This window comes from Megalobrama amblycephala, linkage group LG17 (genome assembly GCF_018812025.1).
Source record: "Megalobrama amblycephala isolate DHTTF-2021 linkage group LG17, ASM1881202v1, whole genome shotgun sequence".
In the NCBI taxonomy this organism is placed as follows: Eukaryota; Metazoa; Chordata; class Actinopteri; order Cypriniformes; family Xenocyprididae; genus Megalobrama; species Megalobrama amblycephala.
The window spans coordinates 46,897,107-46,924,593 of record NC_063060.1 but is presented as its reverse complement, the minus strand read 5'-3'; the positions used below and the strand labels follow the sequence as shown (position 1 = coordinate 46,924,593).

Sequence of the window (27,487 nt, the reverse complement as noted above, 5' to 3'; positions counted from 1 at the left end):
CACTATTTACTATTTTGTTTCCTCGATATGCTAAATCGTGAGCACAATTTACTAATTCGTTCCCTCGATTTGCTAAATCTTGTGCACAATTCACTATTTTGTTCCCTTGATTTACTAAATTGTGCGCACTATTTACTATTTCGTTCCCTCGATATGCTAAATCATGAGCACGATTTACTATTTTGTTCTCCTGATTTGCTAAATTGTGCGCACTATTTACTATTTCGTTCCCTAGATTTGTTAAATCATGCACTCTATTTATTGTTTTGTTCCCTCGATTTGCTAAATCATGAGCACGATTTACTATTTTGTTCCCTCGATATGCTAAATTGTGAGCACTATTTACTATTTTGTTTCCTCGATATGCTAAATCGTGAGCACAATTTAGCCTACTATTTTTTTTCCTGCATGTCTTGTGCGGGGATCCGTATAAATGTGAAAAATTACCACAAATCTTAGTGAATAATCAGTATAATGAAAATTACATGTAAACGGCAGTGAAGAGGTTTGCTCATGACTTGTAAACATCTTACTGCGATTAAGTCCTTCTAAGTGCACAATCTGCACATGTAGACTTAGTCAATGCTGTGGCGATTTTTCCCAATGGTATCAAATATCTATATTTTTTAGGCATCTTTTTTGAGATTAGAAATTCCAGTATCGCGGTGACACTACAGCCAACCTTCAGGAACAGCACACACCCATGAAGCCTCAAAATACTGCCAGCATAGGCACCTTACTAGTGCACCAGACTCTGACATTTGAAAAAACAGTAATGCATGTAATTAACTGCGATTAAATCTCTTCGTCTGCATGCGTGGACAGTCAGGGTTCAGCCGCTGACGTCCCTGCATTGAAAGCAGCCTTTTGCTGAAATCTCTGAAGAGCTCATGTAGATGTACGAGACGGTGACTCAGCGGTGAATCATGCCTTCATGCTCTGCAGGTTTTGTTGAGTCATGGATGGGCTGATTTTATTTTTCTGAGGATGTGCTTATGTGGCATTTAGCACCTCTTCAGTGCAGCTTGTGTGTCTCTGACGATGAGATCTACTGCACACACACACTGACGAAAGGTATAAACGGTGACCAAGACTGGCAATCGAGACTTTTATTGTCTTTTAACAACATTTACTGTCATTTTATTGTCACTTAAACAATATGCTACAACCTGACGGGGTTTTTGTGACCTCATAATGTTTAATCATATCTGGTAAAGCGTCAGTCTTCTCTCTAGTGACGTATGCAGGATTCTCCTATCATTAGTGCGCTTAATCCCCGCCTCTGCTAGCTCACACTCATCTGCATACACTCTTGATGGCCACACCCACATCTCAACATCCAATCAACAACCAAGCACAAAGAATCATTCCTCCACCACGTTTATTCTGTGTCGATAATCTGTTGTAGGTCACAAGATGGTGATCTGTAACGACTTCTGTTTCATCACAACTTTAACCCCTTAACTGTCACCGCCTGGTGCGGTTTTTATTTTATTGCCCCTTTTTTTGTGTCACATATTGTAGTAATCATAATAAATTAGGTATCATTCGAATGCATTCATCCTGTGAAAACCATTTTGAAATTGGACATTTTGTTATTATGGATACAGTACTTTAAATTCTTTTAGCGGGCTACTCCCCCTAGTGGGCGTTGTCATGTTTTATATTACAAAATTTATTTTAACTACTTTATAGTCAACTTTTTTTTAATCTTGACAAAACACATATCATCGGAAAGGCTTAAATCTCAAGCTTCCCTATTTGGCATCTGTTTTTTATGGAGCACTGCACGACATGCAAGAAAAAAAATTAAATCGTGCGTATGATTTACTAATTCGTTCCCTCGATTTACTAATTTGTGCACACGATTTTCTAATTTGTGCGCACGATTTACTAATTCGTTCCCTCGATTTATAAATCATGTGCATGATTTATAAATCGAGGGAATGAAATAGTAAATCGCGCGCACGTTTTAGTAAATTGAGGGAATGAAATCGTGCGCACAATTTAGCCTACTATTTTTTTCCTGCATGTCATATCCGGGGCTCCATAGTTTTGTGATTTATATTTGGACAGAAATTTATTAATTTTGTTGCAGGAGAATGCATAAAAAAAAAAAAAAAAAAAAAAAAAAAGGTCAATGGAATGACACCCAGTGGCTAATTTTGGTAAAACACCTAAACAAAATCTCATGGGGACTTTAATTTTTGTGATAACTTCGGATTTAGAACACAACTTGGTTAGACATATGGCTTTGATTTTATATCCGTTTTAGAGTAAAAATTATTTATATTTAATATAAAATTAAAAAAAGTTCAGTACATTTGAATTACAGTAAAATTTAAACTGTTTTCATACTTTCATTTTTTTAAGTGCTTCAGCAACAATCTGCTTGTTAATGTTAAATACTACAATTTTACAAATGTTTCAAAGTAATATGCAACATTGATGTCACATGAGCTCATTACATATGTTTAATTAAAACAATAGATCAGAATATTTAGCATTTTTATTGTTTTGTGTAAAATGTCTTCACTTATGGTGCTCAAATAATACTTACAAAAATATTAAAATATAATTTCCAGTTCATTCATCACACTGGAAATTGAAGGTCAGGTCAAGTACATTGCACTGTGGGATACAGTAGTGTGTTGTTTACTGCACAGTTCAGCAAATGCATACTGAGACTTCACATACTGCAGAAACAGTAGGAGTCGGACTATTATGCTGAACATGTTTGTGTATTTGTGTGGAGCCAAACGTCGCAGTGGCTTCACTAATCCAGCTGGTAACGTGTGTGTGTGTGTGTGATACTCACATGTGAGCTCGACATCACTGCAGCGTTTCATTGGCTGTGCATCAAACTTACTGTGATTTAAGACACAGTCCTGCACTGCACCTGATGGCTCTGCCTGCAGTTCCAGTGTGTAGTCTAGAGGGGGCGTAATGACCGGCGTACACTGACTGCGCGCCTCCGCCGAGCTTGATTCTCAGAGCGCGCGCTCAGTCCTGCTCAGATACGCGCTCATCATCACCATCATCATCATCTCCACCATCATGTCTGTGGTGGATCATACAGTCATGCACGGCATCTGGGGCAACAACGCGCCTGCGGGGAAGGGGATGGAGAAGCCGAAGAACAAGGGCTTCAGCCTGGCCAGGATGATGTCTCTGAATTACAGGAAGGAGAATAAGAATCCACAGCAGCAGCAGCAGCAGCATCACAACAACATGCCCTTTATGATTCACTGCCACATTGGCAAGGAGATCAAACACATATGCAGCAACTGCAGCCGCGGCAGCCACGCGCAGGACGGTGAGTAAACAGCGCGCGTTCATGCGTTTAGCGCGTCAAAACTAGAACGCTGTCACTCTGGTTTAATTGTTTGGCTACAGCAGAATGCATATGTGCGTTATACCTGATGAGATGTTGCGTCGCGTTCACCAGGACGCGGTCTTGCGTTCGGCTTCTGCTGTATTCATGTACACGTGCGTCGCGTATAGCGCCACGAGCGTTGCGTTTTTAATAAGGCGTGTCAAGTTGGATAGTTGGATCTGAATCTTCAGTTGTCATGTGTAAACGTGCCAAAAGTGGATTCGTTTTTGCTATTTTTCAGTTGTTGGTCTCTCTGTATAGACATATATTTAGTGTGATTTATTTTTCAAACCAGCAAACCCCGCCCACAGCTGATTTCATTGGTCTACTCAGTCATTGTCAATTGTCAAAAAAAATTCAGACTAAAGAAAAATCGCGGGATCGCGACAAACAGTAAATCAGGATGTGCGAACAATGCTATTCTGAGGTTAAAGTCCACATGAAATAGAACGGAAGTTGATACAAAGCGTGTCCGAAATCGAATACTTCTCGACTATATAGTATGCAAAAAACACTACGCCAACAGAGTAGTATGTCCGAATTCATAATATTCGGGAAAACAGTAGGCGAAAAGTACCTGGATTTAGGAATGGAGTTGAGGTGACGTAACTGATGCCGGTGGGTCACGTGATAAAGACAAGATGGCGGATATAGATTACATTCATACTATCCCCATTTATATTATATAACATACTTTTTGACGGTCACGAAGTAAGCTCAAATTCACATGTACATACTTAGTACACGATTTCGGAAGCACCTTTAGTCGTCTCTATTGTGACGTATATCCGAGTGAAACGGTGTCATGACTCGAAATCGGGTCTCCACAAATTATCCGAAGTATATACGCATTATATTAATTTAAAGCACGCATATAGCTTACTATATAATGTGTAAGAGAACAAATTAGTGCAACTGAACGCAATTTCTTACACTGGATTAACTGCTAATAAATAATAATAATAATAGCCTATTAAACGTATAATTGAACATCTTTAATTTGTTTTATTTATAACTGAAATATTTGGACATTTAATGCTTAATTTAACACATAATTACATTAAAGATGATTGTGAATACATGTAGGGTACGTGAAAATGCATGTATAAATTAAGCTATCAAGGTATGCTATGCTAGTAAATAAGCTAACTAATACAGACATAAATGTTATTATAATGTAGTTGAAACAACATTTATCATAAGATTTTGTAGGAATTGTAATCAGATGCTAAAGAGAGTAATTATTAAAAGCAATTTGAACCAATGGGATCGCATGGGGGGGATTTCTGGGTGGGTCCCAATTTGTCACTACAAATGTAGGGCGGGGCTTGATTTTGTTCGTGGGGAATTGATTGGATGGTTGTGGTTTGCTATTGGTGGATCTCATGTGAGTGACAGGTCATACGTCTGCAAGACGTTATTCTGATTCAAGATTACGAGGAACGGATAAATAATTTATAATAAATACTGCAATATTCCATAAAAAACAAGAATTGTCCATTTTGGTTTCATGGTGACTTTAAGATGAATGTCTTTGTGTCACCATCAAACAGTTCAACTTTAAAAAAGGCCAGACCACATGACTTTAATGTGAAAGGCTTCTGTTTAGGGCTGTTTTTCTAGTCAGCTTCATTGGCTATAATGTGATTGTTATGGTTTTGTAGTGTCGTTTTGAGCTCTTTTAGTGCAGATCATACAGTCAGACCATGAGAAAATGTGACATCATATTAAATCCGCTGGTTTAATCCTCTCCATTTAATTCCTCTTTGATTAATTTACGTCACACGTGTGTTAATATGATTAGGGTGGAGCTATAAATACCCCTGTGATCAGCACGTGCTGGAAACATGTCCTTCATCGCAGCTCATCACATGTTCACATGACCCTGGTCTTCATACGCTCAGGTTGAGCTGTGATGATACTGTCTGCTCTCGTATAAGTGTGTGTGATGTGTGTCAGTAGGGACTGTGCGTCACCATTGTATTTGACCTACTTCTGTTCCTGCATTACACGTGCTGCAGTTTAAACGCTTCCAGTAAGCACAGAAATGGCACACAATGCACGGTCCGTAGAGAAACAGTTTACAGGCTGAAGCAGAAATGGAGTGAAGCTGCACCATTTTGAGCCTCTGTGTTCCTCCACAGCAGAGGAGGTGGAGAAATTGGCCTCCATGCGCTCCGAGTCCCTGGTGCCGCCCGTCCACTGCAGGAGCAAGTTCGCCACTCTGGGACGCCTCTTCAAGCCCTGGAAGTGGAGGAAGAACAAGAGCGAGAAGTTCAAGCAGAGGTCAACAGGTAAACACTTTAATATATTCGGTATAAAATACATGAATAATACAATTTACATTCAAGTATTGGACAGACGCTCGTATCCAAAGTGACTTGTGTTGCATTCAAGGAATAAGTTTGATTTGAAAGTTGACACATTCACTGGGAATTGAACCCATGACCTTGGTGTTGCTAGAGTAATGCTCAGTTGTTTGAGCTACAGGAAAGCTGTCAGTCATGCAAAAGATTGGGTTTATATAACATCTGCAAAATGCTGCATCTGCCAAGAACAGCAAATATATTTCAGAAGTCGTTTTTTGTGTGTTTTGTCTTTTGTTAGTCATTATGTTTCCATCCAAAGATGCAAATTATGACAAAATTGGAATAAGGCATAAAACATTTATGAATAAAGCAGTGTTTCTGTTTCCACCCCATGTATTCAAGAGAACAAAATCGTCACTTCCTGGCAAATTGGTGTAAAATCTGTAATAAAAATATTATGGATGCTCCGATCAGGATTTATGCAGATCCCGATCATTCTAGCTTTATGTAGGCGATATGTAAGCTCTGCTGACGGTCACTCTTAACCCCTTACACCCTGAAGGCATTTTTAATGATTTCATGTGATTTCATGTGGCATACTTAAAAGTAATGGCTTATAATAAGGTATCCTCAAGTATATGGTCTCTTTGATTGAAAACCTTTCAAATTTTGAAGAAAGTTTATTTTGATCATGTTTGGAGGTTCTTATGTTACAACACTGCCGAGAAAACCCCAGAAAAATGTATGCAATTTATTGATTTATTTTATTATTCTTGCTTGACATAATGACTGTTAGAAAGTATATATATATGACAGGTCATAAAATGAAGTATGGACTTGTTCACAATCATGTCAACTGCATCTGGGCCAAATTTTGTGTTGATATCTCAAAGCAATCAAACATTATGGCATTTGAAACCATGGCAGCCTTTTTATCAAAAGTCCAAAAACCTTCAAACGTGTTTTACTGAATATAAGAACTGCTTACATGTGTAAACGCCACAAATCATAAAAATATTTATAATTACATAGAATAAGTAACAAGTAATAAGATCCTGGTTGATGAGTGATGATCAGTTTTAGCTGTGGCTTCTATTCTATAGCGCATGCTAAATTAAGACCTGTCAATCTGAGCGATCGATCCAATCCAAGCTGTAAAACAGTGTCTGATTGGTCTCGATACTTCATCCCTGCCCACCCACCATACCCGAGATCTGGTTTCCATTGGTTGAACTTTCAAATGTCGTTGGAAAACACTGCGTCATGATTGCGACTCGATCAAATCCCAGAAGTCCTATAGCTTTAGCCAAGCAGTATGTCAGTGTCACTAAATTTGGCTGATTTAATGAACCGATCGCAATTTGATGATGTAAAACCGTAAAAAAATCTCATGTAAATGGTATACTGATGAGGCTTTTGCTCCACATTCTGCTTTGTAACTTTGTAAAACATTAGTAAACCGTAGTAAATCGCACAACATAACATGATGAGTAGTTCTTGAGAAAATCCTCACCGATCAAGTGAGAATGTGATTATTGGCTGATACCAATCTGTGGACGGTCGATCGGAGCATCCCTAAAAAATGGAAGTGGCTGCAAATGAGTTGTGTTCGCTGTCGTGTTCTCTTGTGTGAAACACCACAGTGGATAGACGTGGAGGGTGAAGTGAATGACCCGATGTTTACAGAGAAAATCCTCCCCTTTAATTGACCCTTCGCCTAGAGTTTGATTGACAAGCGATCTAACCAATCATAACACCGAATCCGCCAAAGCAGTCAGGAGTTAGAAGATTAACCTCGGTGGACTTGAACTTGAAAAATGTGTGTATTTACATCTTTCTGCGTTTTAAACAACATTCCTTCTGATGTTCATTCATGTTTATTTGATGCTATTAATAAACTAGTAGGAAGAGATGATCGGTTCGCGAGCCGGCGCTAAAGCAATCCGTCACGACACATTAAAGAGCCACAAAACGGTTTTTATTGTTCAAATTTCTTTAAAAAATTTGAAAGCTAGGACTTTGTTTAATATCATAAGTAACCTGCTCTGTCTTGTCTGTCGATGTGTTGTCAGTGTCCTCTTTTCGTATTTTTCACTGCGTGTTGCGTGACAGCGCCATGGCTTGTCGACAAAGCAACAGTAACTAAGGGAGGCGGGTCTTTGCGAAGGGTCATTTAGGAGGCAAACCACTGTAAAGCTAGACCCTGGACTCCAATAACATACTGAAGACGTTTGAGATGAATATTGTGATCGATGCTGTCAAATGCGGCACTCAAATCTAAAAGAATCAGGATAGCAGAAGACCCAGAATCGTTATTCAGTGCTATGCAATGCTCTAAAACCAGATTGCAATGGGTCTGGAATATTAAAAGTATCCAGGTATGAAGTAAACTGCAACTTTTTCCAAAACCTTTGAAATGAAAGTAAGTTTAGAGATAGGCAATAGTTGTTATGCACGGCGGGGTCAAAATGAGGTCCTTTCAATAGGGGATGTACGATAGACATGTTTACGTCTGGCAGCAAATTGATTTCTGAAATCCAGGCCGACTGATCTGTGTGCAGTGCTCCTGCAGTTTCATCTGCGTTCAAACTGGAGTGAATCCAGTAAATGATGTGAATACTGGAGTCACTTCTGAAACAGACTGACACGAGTGGCGAGAGGAACGTGAAACCAGTCAAAACAGTGCGCAGAATGATAATGCGTCGTCAATCTAATATTAGGAGAAATAAATGAAAACGCATGCAGATTTAGTTGTTATAGCACAAAACTGAGAAATGATTGGGGTAAAATGATCAAGTGTGTCATTAATGTAAAATGCAGAATCAAATGTTCTATGTAAATGTATGCATTGTGACAATTTATTAGAATATTTAAATAATGATAGATTCCCAGAATCCCAGTCAGCGTTCAGGAGCTGCTGAGCTCAAGATTTGAAAACATCTGCTTCTTCAACCCTGAAACAGTTTATCCTTTAGACAAAATATTTTTAAAAAGTTTGCATATGTGTTATTGATCAGTGTAGTCTAGATTAAAGCATGTACAGTACAGTCCAAAAGTTTTTTAATGTTTTTAAAAGAAGTTTCGTCTGCTCACCAAGGCTACATTTATTTAATTAAAAATACAGTAAAAAACAGTAATATTGTGAAATATTATTACAATTTAAAATAACTGTTTTCTATTTGAATATATTTCACAAAGTAATTTATTCCTGTGATGCAAAGCTGAATTTTCAGCATCATTACTCCAGTCTTCAGTGTCACATGATCCTTCAGAAATCATTTTAATATGCTGATCTGCTGCTCAAGAAACATTTAATGTGTACAATTGTACAAAATATTTGTGTACAATATTTTTTTCAGGATTATTTGATGAATAGAAAGTTCAAAAGAACAGTTTTTATCTGAAATCTAATCTTTTGTAACATTATAAATGTCTTTACTGCCACTTTTGATTGATTTAATGCATCCTTGCTGAATAAAAGTATTAATTTCTTTAATTTCTTTTCAAAAAAATAAAAATAAAAATTCTTACTGACCCCAAACTTTTGAACGGTAGTGTATAATGCTACAGAAGCTTTGTATTTCAGATAAATGCTGTTCTTTTGAACTTTCTATTCATCAAGGAATCCTGAAAAAAAAATGTACACAACTGTTTTCAACATTGAAAATAATCATAAATGTTTCTTGAGCAGCAAATCAGCATATTAGAATGATTTCTGAAGGATCATGTGACACTGAAGACTGGAGTAATGATGCTGAAAATTCAGCTTTGCATCACAGGAATAAATTACTTTGTCAAATATATTTAAATAGTACACAGTTATTTTAAATTGTAATAATATTTCACAATATTACTGTTTTTTACTGTATTTTTAATTAAATAAATGTAGCCTTGGTGAGCAGACGAAACTTCTTTTAAAAACATTAAAAATCTTAGTGGTTCCAAACTTTTGGACTGTACTGTAAAACCTCACATGACCCATACTGACTCTAGATCAGCCAGCAACATATCATATCACATACTTTGATTTGATTTTCAGTGGATGCACTGTAGTATTCACTGCATAGGGATCACAGTTACTGAGATCTTTGTACTGTTTTCTGGTCCAGCAGATGAAAACGGTGCATGTGATGACTTAGTAAAGCATCAGCTGACTCTCCTCAACCACACACATGATCTGAGGAGTCATTCACGTCTGGGTGTGGGATCAGATAATCAGAGCTCTCTTCACACAGATGGTCGCAGTGGCTCCTCAGAAGGTCTCTCGTCAGACGTGATGTTCATCTCACGCTCTTCATCTGTGTTTCCAGCGCTGGAGAGGAAGATGTCTGTGCGTCAGAGCCGAGAGGAGCTGATCAAGCGAGGAGTGCTGAAGGAGATCTTTGAGAAAGGTTGCTATCAGTAGTTACTTCAGATCTCTCCCAAATGACTCGATTTTAGAAATAAAAGTTGACCTCGGGAAACTGTTTGTGCTCCGTCAGACTCCAGGGTCCCGGGAATGATGCAGGACGGCCGGCTGGAGAACGGGCTGCCATCAGGGTCAGACTGTGACCGGACATCAGAGCTCACAGACAGACAGAGGACCGGTGAGTGTGTGTGTCTCATCAACACTTTTATTGTTTCCTGACAGGAAACAATAAAACATTACAAAACCGATATCTGATGCTGATATTGTAAAAATGGGTCATGTAAAGCTCAGCACAGGGTTACTGAAGGACATCAGCTCAGTCCTGCAGTAAGAGTCACGTGATGATTTGGATTCAGATGTTGTGTGTTTCTACCTCACTATGTCAAGATGATTAAAGCACATAAAAGCGCTGAAATAGCATGAAAGGGCTGCTTTAGCTAACGGCTCTTTTTAATGAGCTTAGCTCAGATAATGAAGCGCTTCATGAGCTGAATAATGTGCTTTGTTCTGCTGCGTCCAGCTCAGTGCTCGTCCTGTTCCCTCTCAAAGTTAGTAGGACGTTAGTTTCTCATGGGAGTGATGCTCTTCTTCCTCATATATAGTTTTGAAACTCTTGTTTCAGCCGCCATGGACTTCCGTGCGTCTCTGGATGGAGTATGTGCTCAGGACAACACACTCAAGTCTCTAACGCTTCCTCCCAAGAAAACCATCACCTTCCATGGTGACCTTCAGGAACCCCCCGCCAAACCTCAGCTCATCCATAAACAGCCTCCCGCTCTGCCACCGAAGCCCTTCTCCAGACTGACCAATCACAGCACAGGTGACACACATTTAAAATTTAAAACATTCAAAAATGAAACCTTCTTCTTTAATTTTAGAGGATATGTTGTGGAGTGAAAGGAACTAAAATAGCTATAAGGGCTTGGAGAATAAATCGATTCACCTAATTAATGTGATTTTTTTTGTTAATGTTAATTAAAGAATCAGTATTAAATCGAATTAAATTACTCTATTTTAGTTCTTGCTTATAGACGAGTTGGACAGAAGTTACCTTCTTTTGTAAAATCCCTTTCAAGCGGACGAGAGAAAGTGATGTGAGACTATCCAGCTTTTCATTGATTTATTTGTGCGGCCCTCCACAATATCAACATTGACCGCCACAAATAGATTTAAACTGTTCTGAAAACGGTTCTGGTGGGATGTGTGGGAGAAGCGCTGTAACCTTTAATAGCGATGTCTCACTTCATGAATATTAATATAGTAAATGCACTAAAAAGCGCTTCTCTTATACACTTTGTGTCAGATATCAATGCTGAGAGAGATAAGACAGTAGAGCTAATCTTTAAAAGATTGTGATCTCAAATCAAACACCCACATGTTCTTATTCCTAAATGACAACAATTCATCTATTTAACCTTTGACAAAATCATATCGCAACATTCAGATCTGTGTTAGTGCTGCCTCCGATCCAGAGAGAGCCATTGTTATTTCTGTGATACAATAGTTCAAATTATCATAGTGGGATAAATGTTTATAGTTCAAATATAAACACTGATGTCTCTGGTAGCGATCAGTTATCACCTTTTGAAAAGGTGCTTCAAATAATGACTGGCGACAAATGACTGTTAAAATGTATTTGTCATTGAATCGTTTATTTAAAGGGTTAGTTCACCCAAAATGAAAATAATGTCATTTATTACTCACCCTCATTTCGTTCCACACCAGTAAGACCTTCATTCATCTTCAGAACACAAATTAAGATATTTTTGATGAAATCCGATGGCTCAGTGAGGCCTGCATAGCCAGCAATGACATTTCCTCTCTCAAGATCCATTAATGTACTAAAAACATTTAAATCGGCTCATGTGAGTACAGTGGTTCAATATTAATATTATTAAGCGACGAGAATATTTTTGGTGCGCCAAAAAAACAAAAACAAAATAACGACTTATATAGTGATGGCCGATTTCAAAACACTGCTTCAGGAAGCATCGAAGCGTTATGAATCTTTTGTGTCGAATCATGATTCGGATTGCGTGTCAAACCGCCAAACTGCTGAAATCACGTGACTTTGGCACTCAGAACAGCTGATTCGACACGCTGTTTCGATACGCTGATTCATTATGCTCCGAAGCTTCCTGAAGCAGTGTTTTGAAATCTTAATATTGAACCACTGTACTGACATGAACTAATTTAAATATGTTTTTAGTACATTAATGGATCTTGAGAGAGGAAATGTCATCGCTCCCTATGCAGGCCTCACTGAGCCATCGGATTTCATCAAAAATATCTTAATTTGTGTTCTGAAGATGAATGAAGGTCTTACGGGTGTGGAACGGCATGAGGGCGAGTAATTAATGACATAATTTTCATTTTTGGGTGAACTAACCCTTTAAGAGAACATAGTAGCCTACTGTAATGAATGACACTTCTGAAATAAAAGTAAATATGACTCATCTTATACATCATGTACAGTCTATATAAGTGTATGATTCAACTTTTCCCTATGGTCTAGTGTTAAAAAAAAAAAACAGAAAAAAAACACAATACATTGCAATATCGAATCACAAGAATTGCAATTTTTAAAAATCTCAATACATATCGTATCCGCACCCAAGTATGCCGATAGATGGTATCGAATTGGCCCTAATAGCTGTTTATATGTTTGAATGAAACATGTTGGTGGAAGTTGCTCTATCATTATAATGGTGCATTAAAATGAGAATTATGTTCCTAGTTTTCTTTAGATTTCATGATGTAGATGTGAGCTGTCTGTCTCTGTTGTGTCCAGACTCATGTCTGCAGGGAAAGCCGTCTCCTCCTCTACCTCCCAAGAAGGTCATGATCTATGTGCCGCCCACCTCCTCCTCCTCCTCGTTCAGCCAGTACGGTCACCCGCTGCAGCTGCAGTATGGCGGCGTTCACCAGTCCAGCCGCATCATCGACGAGCTGCAGAAGACGCTGGCGCTCGCCATGCAGAGACTGGAGAGGTGCGTGTGCTTGTACACAGAGCTCACAATACTGCTGAAACCACTGCAGGTTATGATGGAAGAGATGAGTTGAATCAACTACATAATTTTTTCCACTAACCATTCAGAAATGTTCTAAAAGTTGAAACTTCTTCCTGAGTCTCTCCATCAGTGTCGACTCCGGTTTGAACAATGTAAGGCTGAACACCGTTACTGACAATCCTCATTTTGGCTGCGTGAGATTCTCCAGCTTAGGAGTCTGAATATACACACTGTAAACAAAGCAGCGCTCGCTTACCATTTTGAATATGAATCATGTTGATCAGTTTGTCTTCATTTATATAAATAGGCTACATACGGCCATGTCGTTATGAAAACATTTGCATTTTGGAATGCTCAGAATAGATGAAGCTCCCAGTGTGTGTGAATGAGGTCACAGTGCCTCACTGACCCAGCTTACAGCTCACCGTAGACTCACGGCCCACTTCACCAGCGCTGCTGAGGTCTGACCCAGTACTGAAGACACATTACGGCTGGAGACACACAACCACTCTTATTTACTCATACTGACAGGAAACAATCTCCATATTTTCCGTGATTTTGTCACGGAAAATTAGAGAATATTTAATTGGAGAATATTTTTCTGAGTGTGGTCTGTCATGGTCAGCTGACTCAAAGATTTTCATATTCTGTGCATTGGTTAGTTCACAGTAGTGGCAAAAATGATTTCCAGGGACATTTTTATCTTTATAAGGGCAGTTCTTTTCTAGCCTTATAAAATGTGTGCATCATCTTTTGTCAAATTCTTACATTTAGCCATTGTGTCAAATCTATACTTTTGAGTATAGATGTGAAAATGCACTATTTAAACTTAAATGGCTATAATTAATGAATGCTTCTGAATACAGACTTAAAATGAAACTGTATAAAAGTTTACTGTAAAGCAAATGTGTTTTTAATTTGATACAAAATATACATTTTGTTTTTTAACACTAACATTTTTCACTCTAAAATTGCTATAAAATCAAAGCCACATGTCTAACCTACTTGTGATCCAAATTTGAAGTTGAGGTTTCTGTGTTTTTAGGCGCTTTACCAAAAACAGCCACCAGGCGACACCCACATTCCATCTGATCTTCATTCACTTCTGTCACAAAATGGTGACCAAATATGGAACCTTGAGTCTCAGACCTTTCCAACTGTTTTATCAATATTAGAAAAAAACTCTGTAACCTGCATTAAATTGTGAAACAGTGAAACATGAGACCGTCCACTAGGAGGAGCCAAATAAAATGTTTAAAAATACATTTTCCATGGTAACACAATGTCCAATTTCAAATCTGTTTTCACAAGAGGAATTTTAAGTGTTTAAGCTTACGAATGATACCTAATTCATGCAGATTATTGATTACTAAAATATGTATTGGGGAAAAAAAACATCTGAAGGAGCATTCAGATGCATTTTCACTGAAATTACAATTGATTTTTTTTAAACTTATTTAAATATTAAACTAAAAGCAGCTGGTGGCAAAACATTGTCTCTATGAATGGGTAATTGAATCATTCACTCAACTGATTTGTTCAAAACACGGATTCAGTCAGGAATTAAGCAAGTGACTGGCTGCGTCTGAAATCACACACTCTCTGAGTAGGTACTGCTTTTGAATTAGTAATTACTTTGTGACTAGAGTAGTAGGAAGTACTAGTCAGAAGTAGTAGGTCATCTCAGATATTTTTTGCCTACTAATAAATGAATACTTGAATACACATGAATACTTGCATATAACTGCAGTTATCTTTCTCTTTAGTTGTGTTCACTCGTTTTCCAAAGTCATCTTGACTGTTGAATTGTCAACAATACAACTGAAAATGTCACATAAGTTGACTTTATAAATTGTTATTGATTCATTAAAATGTTTTTTGAAGTCATATAAAGCCAGAAAGTAGTAAAACAAAGCAATTGCTTAATTTATTCCTGTTGCAATGCACTCTGGGAGTCAACATAGTACATGTAGCTGAGAATAAGTCCTGTAAACTCAAAAGTTTGGGTTACCAAAACTTGTTAGTTTTAAGTTGCAATTTAATCAGCTTAAGTTATTCCAACATAAAAAGTGACCACAATACAATTTTTTATTGTTTTAATAACTTGTAATTGTCAGTGTAACTCAGAAATGAAGTTTATTTTAAGGCAACGGGTTAAGTGACTTTCTACAGCATGTCAGCTGATGTGTGTCACATGACTGATGGTGTGTTGTGGTCCGGCAGCTCTGCGGTTCACGCGGGTCAGTACGGCTCTCCTCTCCCTGCGGTGGTGATCGACTGTGACGACGATAAAGAGAACATCCCCAACGAATCCGACTACGAGGATCTGCCCAGCATGTATAAGGATGAAGAGCAGGACGAGGATGACGATGAGGAGGAGGACGACGATTCTGTCTTTACAAGTTAGTCCTGAAACTAAAGCAGTTTGTGTCGGCTGGTTATAATGATGGGTTATGGCAGATTGATTAGCTTGACCTACTTCTCATTTAGAAATGAAGCAGTCGGAGCTCGTTGTGTCACAGATGATTAACAATAAGATATTGTTCTAGAAATCATTCTAAATGTAAAAGAATAGCAAAGTCTCCAGCAAAACTATGACGATAATGACAGGGAAACTGTATTGTTGGAATCACTTTCAGAACAAATTTTTCCAGCTGATGATCGATAAAAACATCGACAATCAGAATCCATCCCGCTTTAAAGAGGTCGAGCATTTAAAGAGACAGACGACAAAACTGCAGTACATGCTTAGAATAAAAAGAGCGATACCGTCCGCTGGTGTGGACGCTGGTATAGTTATCGTGTGTGTGTTTGTAGGCACACTGGCGCTGAAGATCTTGAGGAAGGACTCTCTGGCAGTCAAGCTGAGTAACAGGCCGTCTCAGAGAGAACTGCAGGAGAAGAACATCTTACCTGTTCAGACGGACGAGGAGCGACTGCAGTCCAGACAGCTCATCGGCACCAAACTCACACGGTACACACACACACATGTATATATAAAACGTGTTTGAGTTTAAAACGCATGTGTTTGTCGGAGCTGAACGTGTGTGTGTTCAACAGGAGACTGAGCCAGAGACCCACGGCTGAGGAGCTGGAGCAGAGGAACATCCTCAAACGTGAGTCATGTTCACTAATCGCCAGAGAGACACTTGCACTGTGTCCTAACCAGACGCGCTGAGATAAGAGTCCAGTCGCTCTGTAAGTGCACTACACTTGCAACAAAATCAATCCAAAATCACAGCCAATCAGAAGAGCGTGTGGGCGGAGTCTCTCTTTAAGTGCACTACACTTGCAACAAAATCAATCCAAAATCAGCCAATCAGAAGAGAGCGTGGGCGGAGTCTCTCTATAAGCGCACTGCACTCGCAACCAAATCAATCCAAAATCACAGCCAGTCAGAAGAGTGTGTGGGCGGAGTCTCTCTGTAAGTGCACTACACTCACAAACAAAATCAATCCAAAATCAGCCAATCATAAGAGTGTGTGGGCGGAGTCTCTCTTTAAGTGCACTACACTTGCAACAAAATCAATCCAAAATCAGCCAATCAGAAGAGCGTGTGGGCGGAGTCTCTCTGTAAGTGCACTACACTTGCAACAAAATCAATCCAAAATCAGCCAATCAGAAGAGCGTGTGGGCAGAGTCTCTCTGTAAGTGCACTACACTTGCAACAAAATCAATCCAAAATCAGCTAATCAGAAGAGCCTGTGGGCGGAGTCTCTCTGTAAGTGCACTACACTTGCAACAAAATCAATCCAAAATCACAGCCAATCAGAAGAGCGTGTGGGCGGAGTCTCTCTGGAAGTGCACTACACTTGCAACAAAAACAATCTAAAATCAGCCAATCGGAAGAGTGTGTGGGCGGAGTCGCTCTGTAAGTGCACTACACTTGCAACAAAATCCATCCAAAATCACAGCCAATCAGAAGAGCGTGTGGGCGGAGTCTCTCTGTAAGTGCACTACACTTGCAACAAAATCAATCCAAAATCACAGCCAATCATAAGAGTGTGTGGGCGGAGTCGCTCTGTAAGTGCACTACACTTGCAACAAAATCAATCCAAAATCAGCCAATCAGAAGAGTGTGTGGGCGGAGTCGCTCTGTAAGTGCACTACACTTGCAACAAAATCAATCCAAAATCAGCCAATCAGAAGAGCGTGTGGGCGGAGTCTCTGTAAACGCACTGCACTCGCAACAAAATCAATCCAAAATCAGCCAATCCGAAGAGTGTTTGGGCGGAGTCTATCTATAAGCGCACTGCACTCGCAACCAAATCAGTCCAAAATCACAGCCAATCAGAAGAGCGTGTGGGCGGAGTCTCTGCAAGCGCACTGCACTCGCAACCAAATGATGATAACATGATCAAATTCATAAATATTACACCTTTTTATCATTATTAAAAATACTGAGTGACTGAAACACTGTTATTTGATTATCATTGATAGACTATTATAGGTATTGTTAATATTTTTAATTAGATTTTATATTTAGAAAAAAAAAAACGTTTCTAAAATAGAATATTTGCGTATCGCCATCAGTCACGTCTGGTTAGGACAAAAACTATGATCAACATTGGAAAGACGGCTTTTATCCCGTGTCGTGGTGTCGTGTTTGATTAGGACACGGTGTTCCAGTCTGTTGCTCATGAAGACATTTTTTTTTCTGTCCCGCAGCTCGTAATGAGCAGGAGCAGATGGAGGAGAAGAGAGAGATCAGACGCCGACTCTCACGCAAGGTATGATGGGAGCGTGATGCCATGCGTGAGTGTGTGTGTGTGTGTGTCTCTCTCGCTCAGCGTCTGAACCTGTGTGAATGTGTTTCAGCTGAGTCAGAGGCCCACGGTGGAGGAGTTACGGCGAGCCAAGATCCTCATCCGCTTCAACGATTACGTGGAGGTGGCGGACGCTCAGGATTACGACAGACGCACGGACAAACCCTGGACGCGACTCACTGCGGCCGACAAGGCGAGTTTGAAGGACTCTGGTCATACGAGTGTTTTGGTTTCGGAGGGCCAAATCATGTGTTGACCATATCGTTTTCTCGTTTGAAGAACTGAGATGCTTTAGTCTGTGATGTTTTCAGTCGATGCATGAACAAAACTTCACTAAACATTATTTGTAGCTCTTTCTTTTCAGCTAAATCAAAACTTAAATTACAGTTTTGGTGTTGCGTGCTGCTGAAATGATGAGTAATATAAAAGTAAATCGAAGTGAATGGATAATAGTGAGTAACATGTTTGAGCTGAAGTGATGATGAGTCACCTGTCACCCATCACGTCTAGTCCACTGAGAAATCATGCTTTAATGAACATGATTGAGTTTGAGTCACATTGAGGGACACGTGCACCTGTTCAGATGAAAACTCTGAGCTTGTGTTATGCAATGATGCCCCATTATGTAAACGAAGGGATAACCGAACCTCATCACCACGACAGGGATTTAAACCGCACTGAAACATCCCAACGTGAACTAACAAAATGCCCTCACTATCCTTCATTCCTCGCTGTAAAATCTTGTACTAAAAAACGTTTTTTCTAGCACTTCTTGTGTTTACGGCCTCTTTAAGATGAATTGCTTGTTGTGTGCCTCATTTGTAAGTGTTTGCTGAATGAATGTAATCGTAAATGAACTCTTGCGTGTGCCGCTGCAGGCCGCCATCAGGAAAGAGCTGAATGATTTCAAGAGCAATGAGATGGAGGTGCACGAGTCCAGCCGCCATCTGACCAGGTGAAGCACATCAACACCAGACACACGTGTGCACGAGCTTCATCTTCCCCATCTAGGGCCTCTCAGAAGGCCGGATACTGTGAACTGTAGCACACAACAGTCAAAGCCTCACCCCACCATGATAAATTGGCGATCCAAGGAACAGGATACAGTACTGCTACTGATTTATTCCTTAATTTCTGGGGTTGAAATGTGATTAACCATTCAATATCACAGAATAACTGAAAGCTAATTTTAATAGGCTTAAAAAATAGGACTGGGTTAAAAATATGTCAGTTTTGATTGATTCTTATTTTGATGAACTGACATTGATACTTAAAGGGTTCATTCACCCAAAAAATGAATTTCTGTCATTAATTACTCACCCTCATGTTGTTCCACACCTGTAAGACCTTCATTCATCTTCAGAACACAAATTAAGATATTTTTGATGAAATCTGATGGCTCAGTGAGGCCTGCATTGACAGCAAGATAATCAACACTTTCAATGCTTAGAAAGCTACTAAAGACATATTTAAAACAGTTCATGTGACTACAGTGGTTCAACCTTAAAGGTGCCCTCGAATTAAAAATTGAATTTATCTTGGCATAGTTGAATAACAAGAGTTCAGTACATGGAAATGACATACAGTGAGTCTCAAACTCCATTGTTTCCTCTTTCTTATATAAATCTCATTTGTTTAAAAGACCTCCGAAGAACAGGCGAATCTCAACATAACACTGACTGTTACGTAACTGTCGGGATCATTAATATGTACGCCCCAATATTTGCAATGCCAGCCCATCAAGGCATTAGACAAGGGCAGCAGTATTAATATGCCAGCTCATGTTCAAGGCATAGCAAAAAATAGACAAGGGCATGATATTTTTAGTGATATTTGTAAAGCCAGTATTAACTGTTAAATGTGGTTAAAGTTACCATCATTTCTTCTCACGGAGACAAGAGCCGGATCTGTGTATAATTCATAAACACAACTTCATTCTTTATAAATCTCTCCAACACAGCTAGCCACGGAGCACTATCAAAATCATCAGACTAGGTAAGCAAGCAACTTTGGTGCTCCGAACCACTGATTCAAAACAAAAGATTCGTAAAGCTTCAGAAGCAGTGTTTTGAGATCGGCCATCACTAGATATTGTTGAATAAAGTCGTTATTTTGTTTAATTGGTGCACAAAAAGTATTCTTGTCGCTTTATAACATTAAGGTTGAACCACTGTAGTCACATGAACTGTTTTAAATACGTCTTTAGTAGCTTTCTGGGCATTGAAAGTGTTGATTATCTTGCTGTCAATACAGGCCTCACTGAGCCATCAGATTTCATCAAAATGGTCTTACGGTTGTGAAACCACATGAGGGTGAGTAATAAATGTTGGAAGATAAAGAACAACTTACTGAAATCCATCTCATGTAATCTCAGAAAGACGTCAATAAAACAGCTTGAGAACAATGTCATGTAACATCATATTCACCCCAGAAAAGCCATTTAAAGGATTAGTTCACTTTCAAATTAAAATTTCCTGATAATTTACCCACCCCCATGTCATCCAAGATGTTTATGTCTTTCTTTCTTCAGTCAAAAAGAAATTAAGGTTATTGATTAAAACATTCCAGGATTTTTCCAGTATATAATAATTAGTTCAAACTTTGACCTGTGGAGGGCAGTAATACACTGATGGATTCAGTGTTAATTGCATTAATAATTTTTAACACCGGCAAACAGATGATGCTCATTTTCTTTGACAGCCCTAATTTGTGTATTTCTATAAATTCTACAGTGATCATTTGTATTGAGGCTGAAGAGTATGAACACAGGTGAAGATGTCTTACGCTGTGTGTTTGTGTTTGTTCAGGTTTCATCGGCCGTAGAGAAGAGTGCCGCTGCCTGATGCTCCTGTCAACAGCCGGACGGACGTCTGCGGCGCCGCGGCCATCCATCACCTTCAGTCCATCATCAGAGGAGGAGAGCTGATACTCAGGCTGAGAGCGGCGGCACGTCCAGCACTTTCAAGCACTTCCTGCCAGCAGGGCTCACTGTTGCACTGACTGCATTCGCGCGCGGTGGGCTTCATGTGTGAGACGAGAGCCCAGCGAACGCTTTTACAGACTATCCATGTGACAGATTCATTGTGCTGCTGTCTGCAGGGTTTTCCTGCTGCTTCACACGCGTCATTTACTCCAAGATCCATTCATAGCGAGACTGATCACGATCCACAGGGAAAACTGGAGTCCATGATGTTTATATGAAGCATTTTATTGTGCGTTCGAGAACTGACTCGTGTATGATCTTCTCATTTATCGAGTTATTTTATACCGTTTTTATAGTAACTTCTCATCGTTTGCATTCTTCTTTTGTTTTGTTGATCTTTGTCTGTTTTGAATCCATCATCATGACCTGATTGTCATCATCTTTATGATTGTGCAGCATTTTTTAACATTATTTATTTTTAAGTTAAATTATTTTAACTCTCTTTTTACTGTTTATTGTAGAATCAAACACTAGAAAGTCATTTGAGCGCAGTCATGCATATTTCTGCTCTGAATTCACCTTTAATAAACGTCACAGTTGAATTATGGCGGACAGCAGGTTCAGATGCTGACAGAAGTGTGAGTTATAATCTGATCAGTAACAGGCTTGAAGGGACAGTTCACCCACAAATCAACATTCAGATTGTCTTCTTTGATTCTGTTTTCAAGCTACAATCATATTCTGCTTGTACTTTAACAGTTTGCTCAGTGTATTTTCATTTAATTTGTGATTCGTTTGAATTATTGATCCCCTGAGATTGTCAGGAGAATCCAGTCCGAACACACTTCAGTTTGTTTGCATCAGGATTGAGTCCAGATTATGATATTAGTTGTAGGAATCTTGAACATTAAGGCACAAAAACAAACATCCGTCACCGAACTGAACTCATGTGGAAAGATTGAACTTTTCAAGGAGCCAAATCATCTTTTTAACAATGCTGTGATTTTGAAAACTTTGTAGAAATTGCATGACTTTATACGAGGGTGCAGCGCCCCGTCCTGACCAGCATCATGTGACACAGCTGTCAGTGGCGGCCGAGAGATTTCAGCAATAAAACTGACCTTATTTACAGCAACTGTGTGTGTGTGTGTGTGTGTGTGTGTGTGTGTGTGTGTGTGTGAACACCAAGAATTATAAAGATCCAAATCCTAGTTTACAGCAGCATCCAGGTGTTTTATTTATTGTCATTTTTAGAAATGTGTAACCAAGAGTCAATCAAATGTATGAGCAGATTGGCTTTGATCATGTGACCTTCACTGAAACATTCTGAAATCACACTGGATAACACGAACATCTTCACTACAAACATTAAAATGCTGTTATTAAAACAAAGAGAAACATACTGAAAAATATGGAAATGACTAAACTTTATTTACTTTATAGTAAAGTTTATTACAGAGTGTTTATTGAATTTACAAAACAAAAAGGATTTAAACTTTTCTAAATTTTAGTAATTCGAGTAATTAAATCTTATTTAATAAGCTGTTTTTTTCTGATGACGTCCCTGCTTTATTTTTTTATTATTATTTAATGCTTGAAAAAAAAAACAGTAACAACAATTGTCATCGTTGTCATATCATAACATTAACAATTATGCCAGAGTATGGTCTCAGCTTTATTTATTTATTAAATTTTCTTTTTTTACTGAAGAAAATATCAAAAACTATCAATATAAATAAAATATAACATTTCAAATAAGAATACTTTAAAGAGAGTAGGCCTACATGCTTGTAAAATTAAAATAAATTTTTGTTCGAGGGCAATATTGATTAATATAACACTTCACTTTTTAAATGAAAAAACATATTTTTCCCCCTGAAAATTTACACGTATGAATGTTAAATTTAGCCTCAAAATGTTATAACGTCATTCTCGTCACGTGGTCATGTATTTGAAGCGCGCGAGCCGTTATTCGACTCCAGAGTAGACTGTCGTCTTCTTTTGCCGTGATTTTGTCTAATCAAACAAACACACATTTTTGACAAACTGTCCACAAACGGTTAGAAATGGGCTCGTTTTTCTCTTCTCCTCTGTCACAACAACCTGCCTTACGTGTTTGATCTGACCAAGTCTGAGCGCGAAAGAAGGTCAGTGACTGAATCAACCGTCGAGCTCACAATCGTGTCGGTCAGACCGGGGCTAGCCGTAATATTTCCTTCGTTTATTTGTCATTTTAAGATGGCGGGTTTTCCCAATCTGTTAATCTTCTTATTTGTAAATCATTAGAAATTGATCAGCTAATCTCAACAGTACACCAGTTTAGCCTAAAGCTAGAGCAAGTATTCTAGAACTGTAGAGAAAAAAATGAGTAGCCAACATTTTTGTTCATCAGTTTATTTTGTTTAAACTGACTGGCTGGCTAAATCAGATATGATGGCATATGTCACGGTTCCCTTTCGTTCTGGACTCCATATCCCATGATCCTCCCTGTTCCACACCTGCACTCACTTTCTCGTCAACTCTCCAGCATCACAGATTACTTGAACCTGGACATTATCATCAGCACTCCCTTTATAAGGACTCACTTCCCTGCACTCCTTGTCCGTTCTATTGTTTGCTACACCTGGTTTGGTTGCTCTGTTTGTTTAATGAAACCCCTTTTTGTGTAGAAGTTCGATTCTGCCTCTTCGCTGCTGCAACCACACCACTTGTAACAGAAGAATGGAACAACTGCAAGGACTTCTACAAGGATGGGAATTTTCCTGATCTCTCCTGTGCTCCCCAGAGATTATGCTTCAGTGGTGGATTGTCTGCGGAGGCTTAGGCAGGACGGTTGCCCACTGGAGAGGTACGTGGAGGAATTTTCTGAGCTCGCTTGCTTGGTGAACTGGCCAGATGCCCCGCTTAACGCATGTTTTCTGATGGGCCTGGATGAGGACACAATCTCTTATGATGAACCTGCCTGTTCCTTTTCCGTAGTCAAATCTATTAATCTGATTCTCTTTTTAAATGTTTCTGATTTCAAAACAGAAGAGGTTCAAGAGAAAACATGTCTTCCTCGTCCAGTCCCCTCAGAAAAACATGCGGCCTGGTCCAGTTCACCCACCGTCAGTTTCCTCCACGTATATCCCTCCAGTGGGTCTGCCCATTTTGTCCTGCCTGTCCCAAAGTCCAAACTGCCGCATCGAAGCCAAGCCATAAAATGGCCGCCGTGAAGCCTGAGCCCTCGCTCCTATCGGCACCCCCACCAGTACCCCTGGGGTTATTAGTGGAATATGAGGGGATGTCCTGGAGTCCAACTCCAGACCCTGCTCCAATTCTCCACAATCCCCCTCCAGTTCCCAGTTGTCCATGATCAGAGATCTTTTCAGGACTGACACTTGAGTGTGTAACAGATTTCAGCTCTAGGGGGCAGCACTCTCTAACATCACAAGATTTAATTCTCCACAAGTCACTAATAGATCAGATTATTTGAATAAAATAAGTATTAATAATCTCTCGTGTTTTTAATACTCTGTCATGAACTCTGGGACAGCGAGGAGCTGCTGGAGCTCTTTCAGGTGGACTGTTCTCCTGAGCAGCGCAGAGCGATGTTTGACGCTGCAGACACTCATCAATGCGGCGCCATCAACTTTGAGGGGTTTCTTCAGGTTATAAATTATGAATTTTTGCAGAATTCTTTAACATCTATATGTCAGTTTGACTAGTAAGTGCAGATCAGAAGTATTCAGCAGATGTTTGTTTCGTCTCTCTCTTTCAGCTGATGAGCAATATGAACTTGAGGACTCCTGTACCGAGGCCTGCTGGGATTGAAGAGAACAGAGATGAGATTATGGTGGCGTTGTCTGATGTAGCAGAAGCTCACACCTTCACACAGATGAGTTTTGGTTTGTTCTGAACTACAGTGATTGTTTTGTCAACTAGTTCTATTCATCTGTGTTCTGTTAACTCTCTCCCAAATAGGTTTTGTCTTTAAAGTGGTGAACATAGAAAGATTAGTTTTAAATTAAATTACTTCAGTTTTAATGTTTTTCCATCAGTATTGCTGTTTAAGACATCTGTACAGATAAAGTCATATTTATCTCACCCACTGATCCTCCACGCTCACACAAACCTTCTTGTTCTTGGCTAGATGAGATTCTTGAATGGGTTTGTGGGCTGGAACGGAGCCTGGGAGCGGGCTCACAAACTAGAGCTGGGGCTTAAGAAGAGACTCTGGGCTGGCAGCCATCTTGCTCACTGGACTGAGGACCGGGATGGCATTAGCAGCTGTAGCTGGAAGGGAGGCGGATTTCAGCGCTGATCTGCAACCTTGGCCCCCAGGTCAGCGCTGTTGGAAGCCCATTTACGTCCACGGGGAAACACAGGTGAGCAGGAATGAACAGAGCCATTGGAGCGGTATGTGAAGGGAACCGGCGTGAGGTGAGCTGGCGAGGCCTCGTTTGATTCTGATGGGACTGGATGAGGAGGATACTTAAACTTCTTCAACTTCAAAATTACAACCGATTAAAGAACAAGATTTATCGATTCGACTAGGGAGAAATAACAAGCAGGTTCACTATACCGAATTGTATCCTTATCCAGTCCCATCAGAAAACATGCATTGAGGGAGGCATCAGGCCAGCTCGCCTGATTGGAGAGCTCAAGAAATGCCTCCACATACCTCTCCAAAGACCAACCCTTCTGCCGCAGGATCAATTGAAGCAGCAAGGTTTATTTAGGGATGGGTAATTCGATACCTAGTGTTGCCACACATCTCGAGTTTTCAACACAATAGTGCTCATTTAGTACAGGTTTAGTGCTAAACCTTACAATGACATCCCAATGAACAAAACTGAATGGCACAGGTAGTGTAGGATTTTTTATTGAACACCAGATGGCGAAGTAGAGCACTGTTTCAAAAGCTTCGAAGCACCGGTGCAGTTTGTTGTAAAAGCCTCACTGCACACCCTTAGGTTTATTTACAATTACTAGAACACAGAAACACTCAGGAGCAGGAACAGAGACAACCAACTAAATGACGAGGACCGACAAGGGAGAGCAGGAGGAGCGAGTCTTTAAAGGAAGTGCTGATGAGGATGTGCAGGTGCAGGGAATCCATGTGATGAGATGAAGAGCTGACTGTGTGCAGGTGTGTATCAGGAGGGATGCTGGGAAATGGAGTCCGGTGAAGGTGGGACGAATGGTTACTGTGACAGCAGTCAAATGGAAAACACTATAATGTTACATTAATGTTACATTGATCAAAATATCAAATAATCAGATAATGTATTTTAGTAATTAAGGTATTGTTATTAAATGTCAGAAATTGATCATATTTCAGATGAAGCCGAGACATTTCAAATATTCTTCAATAAAAATCTGGGGCTGTATTCACAAAACATCTTAAGGCTAAAAGTAGCTCCCAACTTGCCGATTTAGGAGAAACTCTTAAAAATAATGGCCGTGTCAGTCCTAATTTTAGGAGTCCTAAATTTTTGCTTTAAGAGTATTTCACAAAGCATTTAAGCACTAAAACTAGCTCCTAAGTCTCTGAAATGTTAGGAGTAGTCAAGAGGACTCCTAAGTCACTAAGACCAAATCACAAACAGTCCTAATCCACCCAAAGACACTGAACACCATTGAGGCAATAGCGATAGAGCCTTGGGTGCTGAACATTATTCATAAACGCAATACATTGATTTATAGATTTGATTCTACGATGAGATGCCAAAAATAAAATCTTTAACAAATAAATAAATATTGTCCGATTACCTGTAGCAATGGTTTTCATGAGTTCACTTTTACAAATGATTGAATGAAGTAAAAAAATTTTTAAAAAATTAGCGTATTTGGTGTGCTGTCCAAGGGTATTGAGGGCTCAGAGATGCAGACATCCTAGAGGCGGTCCACAATTCACTACTAGTTTAATTTGTGACACTTAGCCTTTAAAAACCTTCATTTGAATATGGCAACATTTTTATTAAAAAATATTTATTTGAATAGGCAACATTTGTATTTTAAAACCATTATTTTAATGTGGAAACATGACACCTCATTCTACAATATTTATATGATTAAATCGCTGACTCCTCCCTCATCAGCCAATCACTGTGTGTTTACTCCATAGCAATGAGGTCAACCCCGCCCTTACTCTTAGCTTAAGACTTCAGTCTATTCCTTAGTAAAAGTTTGTCTCAGCAGCTTTGTGAATAGCTTTTAAGAGAAAACTCTTAGCTAAGAACTTTTACTGCTATTTAGGAGAACTCTTAGAGGGAAGATAAAATGTTTTGTGAATACGGCCCCAGATCAAGTTCATTTGTCATGTTTTATTATTTGAGCAGAAACACTAGAGAATATCACATGAATTATAACAACATGTTCTTCATGAATCATGTTTGTGAAAGACACTTTTCAACTGAAAGGTAATATTGACAGTAATAATAGAGATTGATGAGACACTACAATAAAAAACTTATTTCCATCAGAGTAGAGGCTGAGAAAAGAACAGATACACAATGTCACTCATCATGACTCTCTCTCACACACACACACACACACTGATCTGTCTATATGAGGATTTATCACACATTTATTCTGACATGATATTTCAGTATTAATGTAATGAAGAGACTCTATAACATCTCACTGTCACTGATTCATCATCAGCTCAAAGCATTATGGGTAGAATCTCTCATCAGTCTGTTCTGATTCA

General features: G+C 39.3%; 1 protein-coding gene across 5 annotated transcripts in view; it reads left to right on the top strand.

Annotated features, from left to right (window-relative positions):
- The window catches only part of LOC125250970 (phosphatase and actin regulator 1-like), a 38,508-nt gene extending 16,580 nt beyond the window's left edge, over positions 1-21,928 (top strand). Inside the window, exons 1-13 of one of the 5 annotated variants that reach the window (XM_048163820.1) lie at positions 3,046-3,316; positions 5,524-5,670; positions 9,921-10,076; positions 10,167-10,271; positions 10,716-10,913; positions 12,885-13,083; positions 15,328-15,506; positions 15,922-16,078; positions 16,165-16,220; positions 17,773-17,834; positions 17,923-18,063; positions 18,749-18,825; positions 20,678-21,928. In XM_048163820.1, coding sequence (XP_048019777.1) covers positions 3,058-3,316; positions 5,524-5,670; positions 9,921-10,076; positions 10,167-10,271; positions 10,716-10,913; positions 12,885-13,083; positions 15,328-15,506; positions 15,922-16,078; positions 16,165-16,220; positions 17,773-17,834; positions 17,923-18,063; positions 18,749-18,825; positions 20,678-20,693 — 1,752 coding nt within the window. In that variant the 5' untranslated portion in view covers positions 3,046-3,057 and the 3' untranslated portion in view covers positions 20,694-21,928. Of the gene's footprint in view, positions 1-3,045; positions 3,317-5,520; positions 5,671-9,920; positions 10,077-10,166; positions 10,272-10,715; positions 10,914-12,884; positions 13,084-15,327; positions 15,507-15,921; positions 16,079-16,164; positions 16,221-17,772; positions 17,835-17,922; positions 18,064-18,748; positions 18,826-20,677 lie in introns of those variants that run through there. The other 4 variants (XM_048163821.1, XM_048163818.1, XM_048163823.1 and 1 more) reach the window with 4 other exon arrangements.
- The last annotated feature ends 5,559 nt before the right edge of the window (positions 21,929-27,487 follow it).